General features: G+C 45.4%; 1 protein-coding gene across 2 annotated transcripts; it reads left to right on the forward strand.

Annotated features, from left to right (window-relative positions):
- Nucleotides 1-363: 363 nt before the first annotated feature.
- LOC105930238 (WD repeat-containing protein 48) lies at nt 364-5,164 on the forward strand (the record flags this gene model as incomplete). 2 transcript variants are annotated; one of them, XM_036137995.1, is given in 8 exon segments in its annotated part: nt 364-469; nt 1,103-1,243; nt 1,355-1,433; nt 1,529-1,741; nt 4,076-4,164; nt 4,399-4,500; nt 4,592-4,816; nt 5,090-5,164. In XM_036137995.1, coding segments are annotated over 8 exon segments (972 nt in total), but the record flags the coding sequence as incomplete, so codon positions are not given.
- Between the last annotated feature and the right edge of the window lie 23 nt (nt 5,165-5,187).

Genomic DNA, 5,187 nt, shown 5'->3' on the forward strand with positions numbered 1-5,187 from the left:
GTGTAACATTTCTCCTTCCACTTAATGAATAAATGAAGACGTTGGTTAATTGAACACAACTCAAACAAAATATATAGAATTTTGTGGTTATAGAATAAAAAAAACATGATAAAGTGGGTATTAATTCCTTTACAATCCATTATATATAAACTCCAATGTTGAAAGTTAACTATTGTAGTTGCTGTTAATGTAATGTCACTTAATTTTAATGAAAGTATCCATCAAAATAAAAAATAACTTTTTACCCAGCACCAAAGTGGTTTCTACAAAAACTTGCTGAACAGATACTAAGTAGGAGGACAACTCCTAAAAAGTAAAAAGGTGAGCGCACGAATTAAACCACATTACCCAGAAAGCCCGGGTGTGTGTGTTTTCCTTTTTCCGGATGTAGCATCACGCCAACTGACTGTCAACATGCAAGATGGCCACGCATCACAGGCAAAATGCTGCTGGGCGGAGGAAAGTACAGGTACATTCTGCTAAGTGCAAACGTGCAGAGCGTATGGCAGCGACAACGACAGGGTCCCCGCGTTTAAGAAGTGTTTTAGAAATACCCGAGTGTCGGTAAAAAGCGACTCCGAGAGCAGCGCTGCGGCTATGACTCATTGGCTCAAGCCGGCTAACGGAGCTAGCTTAGCTTACGTGAGCGGTTAGCGTCTGCTGCTAACGGCTTCGTGCGAATGCTAACACCTTCCGCTGAAAGACAAACCACAAAATCTCTGTTTTAACGAGCGTTAATGGAGACAGAAATGTTTGCAAACCAGCGCAGGCGACTGACGCGACCTTTGAGCGCTGATTTGACGCTTACGTTATCTGAACGGTAGCTGAGGTTCTCCGGCTGCGTCTAATTGCTGGACCGTGCCCCGGCGGTTGTGTTGTGTACGCCGCTTGTTGCGGCGTGTTAGGTTGAAACGAAAACTGCGTAGCGATACTTTCCTGAATTGTAGTTTGTTCAGCTTGTGCATGTGCTTAAATAAAACAAATAAAATCAAAAAGAGATGAGCGCACACGTGAAGCTGCAGCTTTGAGCTGGGTATGGTGTTTGCGGGTTGGAGCAGAAGTTTCCCGGCCAGGAGACCGACCACTCTCCTTTGTGTCCCAGGTTTCCTACGTAATTAGAGACGAGGTGGAGAAGTACAATCGCAATGGGGTGAATGCCCTCCAGCTCGACCCTGCTCTGAACCGGCTCTTCACCGCAGGAAGAGACTCCATCATCCGGATATGGAGCGTCTACCAACACAAAGTAGAGTTTCAAACCGCAATTATCAGAGTATAACATGTTCAGCTGTTTCCACTCCTCCCTGGCTGTTGCTGGCCGTGGAGCTGTCCTAATCTTGGCTCTTTGTCACTGCAGCAGGACCCATATATTGCGTCTATGGAGCATCACACAGACTGGGTTAATGACATAGTTCTCTGCTGCAATGGAAAAACATGTGAGTTTCAACCACTACCGGGAGTGCAAGGAACTGTGCAGTCTGGCTGTCGGTGCTTTGTTTCCTTGCTCTGACACACATCTCTCTCTTTGTAGTGATATCAGCGTCATCAGACACAACGGTGAAAGTATGGAACGCTCATAAAGGATTTTGTATGTCGACGTTACGGACGCACAAGGACTATGTCAAAGCTTTGGCGTACGCTAAGGACAAGGAGCTGGTGGCGTCGGCCGGCCTAGACCGGCAGATCTTTCTTTGGGACGTGAACACGCTGACGGCGCTCACGGCTTCCAACAACACCGTCACCAGTAAGTGATGATGTTGTCTGATGTTTTGACTGTGAATATATATGTGTGATTGGGCCCGTTAGGACTTTGTGGCCTCCGAGCTCTGGTTTTTCTAAAACGTTGACCTGCCAGTGTTGATTTCACTTTATGAGCTATATTATAAGAAGTTTTTATCTTGCCTTCGTGCCTTTAGCAATCGTAAATTATGAGGAGAGCTGAGGAGACAGTAATGCAAGTTTTTGTTACTTTAAAACAAGTTGACATTTTTCAGCTCGCTTTGGCATCTTATGTTAGCGATTGCACATACGGTGTTAAAGTAACACACAGCCTTCATGTGTACAGGTACAGCTAGAAAGATTTTAATATTTGGGAAAAAAGTGAATATTTTGTGTCGCTCATTTCAGGAAGTGAAACTCTTATAGAATCAGTACGCGTAAAGTAAAACAGTTCAAGCCTTTGTTTGTTTTAATTTTGAAAATAATGGCTTGCAGATGTTGAAGATCCAACCTTCTGTGTATCAGAAAATGAGAATATTTTGGGAAATAAGAGCTAAATATCGAAAACTTATTGTGTCTCACCCTAAATCGGTATTTAACTCAAAGCACCAGCCAAGGTTTCCTGAGCCTCTAAATGGTCTCAGTCTGGGTCTGCAGGGGAAGACTGCTGACTGGACAGAGGTCCAGAGGTAGGTCACTGGCTACCTCTGCAAGGAGGGGAAGCCACAAAAGGTCAGTGCTAAACAAGCTTATTGTTAACAGAGAGACATATTGAAGCATACAGAGAAAGCTGAGTGGAAGGAAAAAGTGTGGAAGCAAAGGTGCAACAGGAATAACCACTTTGTTGAGAGGTTTGTCAAGCAAAATGAATTAAAGAATTTGGGGGAGCTCCACAAGGAGTCAGCTGAGACTGGAGTCAGCGTATGAAGAGCCACTACACGCAGATGAACCCTAATCATGATCTATAAGCTTCGTGTCAGGTCATTCCTGAACAGGAGACAACACCAAAAGCGTCTTACCTGGGATAAGAAGAAAAGGAACTGGACTGTATCCCAGCGGTCCAAAGTCCCTGTTTCAGATTAAAGGAAAGTTTCAGTTTTATTTGGAAATCAAGGTCCCAGAGTCTAGATGAAGAGTGGAGAGACCCAGTATCCACATTCCTCAGGTCCGGTGTGAACTTTCCACAGTCAGGGATGGTTTGGGTGCCGTGTCATCTGGTTATGTTGGTCCACCGGGGTTTTCTGAAGTCCACAGTCAATGCAGCCGTCTTAGACCACATCATGCTTCCTGCTGTGGAGAAGCTTCATGGAGGTGTTGTTACATTTTCTAGCAGGACTCGGCTTCTGCCCACAAAGGTACTAAAAGCTTTGTCTTATATTCGCAAAATGGTTCAGTGACCATGGTGGTTCTGTTCATTATTGGCCAGCAAACTAGCCTAACATGAACCCCCACAAAGATCCCATAGGCTGTTGTCAAGAGGGAGGTGAGAGACCCCAGACCCAACAGGGCAGGTGACCTGAAGGCAGCTATCAAAGCAGCCTGAGCGTCCATTACACCTCAGCAGAGCCACAGGCTGATCGCCTCCATGCCACGGCACATAGATGCAGGAATTCATGCAAGAGGAGCCCCCACCAACTACTGAGAGCACAGGAGCCAAGACACTTTTTAGAAGCCTGAATATCGTTTTTTTTATTGAGCTTATGTTATATTCACATTTTCTGAGGTGCAAAACTTTGGGTTTTCATGATCAATGAGCCACAATGACAAGGAATAAAAGCTTAAAATATTTATCTCTGTGTAATGAATCTGTTTCATTTTCTGAAATGAGTGACCAAATCTCCAGAACGTTTTCATGCTGTCCTGGTTGCTTTAGATGCATAGCCTCCCTCTAACTCTGAGATTTCCAAACGACCAGCAGCATTTCCAAATCCTGCCTGTTCCACGAGAGCAACTAAAAGCTCAAAAGCAAAAAACCAGCTTTCCTGGTGTCTGCTGAAACTTTTACTCCCACTGCCTCACGGTGTGTGTGAGTCGCTGACAGGACCCGACATGTTGTAGTTTCCTTTGTAACATCTGGCTCCATTAAGCTCCTCACATACTAGGAAAGGCTGACTCTGCGTCTGCTTCACCAAGTGACGGGATCCTCACTAGAGAGCGTTGTTGTCCGTGTGAAATGGTCGTACCTGCTAGGATGAGCTCACTGACTTTTCATTTAAGCTGAAATGCTCCAGAGCCAGTAACCAGCTGGTTTCCCAGGTTTTCTCTGTTATCGTGTTGTTTCTGCCGACCGTGGCAGAGTGGTTTCCCTGGAAGAAAGCTGTTTGCCCACATTTAGACTGACTGCAGTTTGTCTCACCAGCTTCGTCGCTGAGTGGGAACAAGGACTCCATCTATAGCCTGGCTATGAACCAGATGGGCACAGTTATTGTCTCTGGATCCACTGAAAAGGTCTGTTTGCTACACAAACTCATGGAAAACACAGTTTAGGCATAAAACAAAGCTCCTGTTTCTACTGATGTGCCACCTTCTTTTTTATGTTAATAAAGGCAGGACTACATGTTAATAAAAAGAGAAGTTAATACCTTTAAAAGTAGTTTTACAGTAAACTTGAACATCTCCTGAACTGCAGTGATGCTTTAAAGGAGCTTTAATCAGTTTCCCATTTGTTTGTTTCTGTTTCAGGTTTTGAGAGTGTGGGACCCTCGGACGTGTGCGAAGCTTATGAAGCTAAAAGGTCACACAGATAACGTCAAGTCATTGCTCTTGAACCGCGACGGCACTCAGGTGACCCCCCCTCCTGAAAAGCACCCAGAATGTGGCCGCCGTTTTCAGGGGGCACAGGTCTGAGCCCGCTTTGTTGTTCTGATCCATGCAGTGCCTGTCGGGGAGCTCAGACGGGACCATCCGCTTATGGTCCCTCGGGCAGCAGAGGTGCATCGCCACATACAGGGTCCACGACGAGGGAGTCTGGGCCCTGCAGGTCAACGAGGCCTTCACCCATGTATATTCTGGAGGCAGAGACAAGAAGATTTATTGTACCGACCTGCGAAACCCAGACATCCGCGTGCTCATCTGTGAGGAGAAGGCCCCGGTGCTCAAGGTAGGAAGTCAGACCTCGAATTTAACGAAAAGTTAATGCCACGCCTTCATCTCCACAGTGCACACTGAAAAGGCGTGAAACAAAATGAGTTTGTTGGTATTTAAGTCCTCTGACCTTTGATTGAAAAGGGGCTAATGTTTATGTATTCATAATTTTCTTTGTTTTTACTTCTCTGCTTGGATCCTTGTAAATTATGGCCACCTTTTCCCCCGCTTTGTTACTCTTAACTCAAACTCTTAAGCCACTCAACCTTTGTTTTTCTCTTTTGTTCAGATGGAACTAGACAGATCTGCTGACCCGCCTCCAGCGATCTGGGTTTCCACCACCAAGTCATCTGTGAATAAATGGGTAAGCATGCGTGACATTTCTTC

Source organism: Fundulus heteroclitus, chromosome 6 (genome assembly GCF_011125445.2).
Source record: "Fundulus heteroclitus isolate FHET01 chromosome 6, MU-UCD_Fhet_4.1, whole genome shotgun sequence".
NCBI lineage: Eukaryota > Metazoa > Chordata > Actinopteri > Cyprinodontiformes > Fundulidae > Fundulus > Fundulus heteroclitus.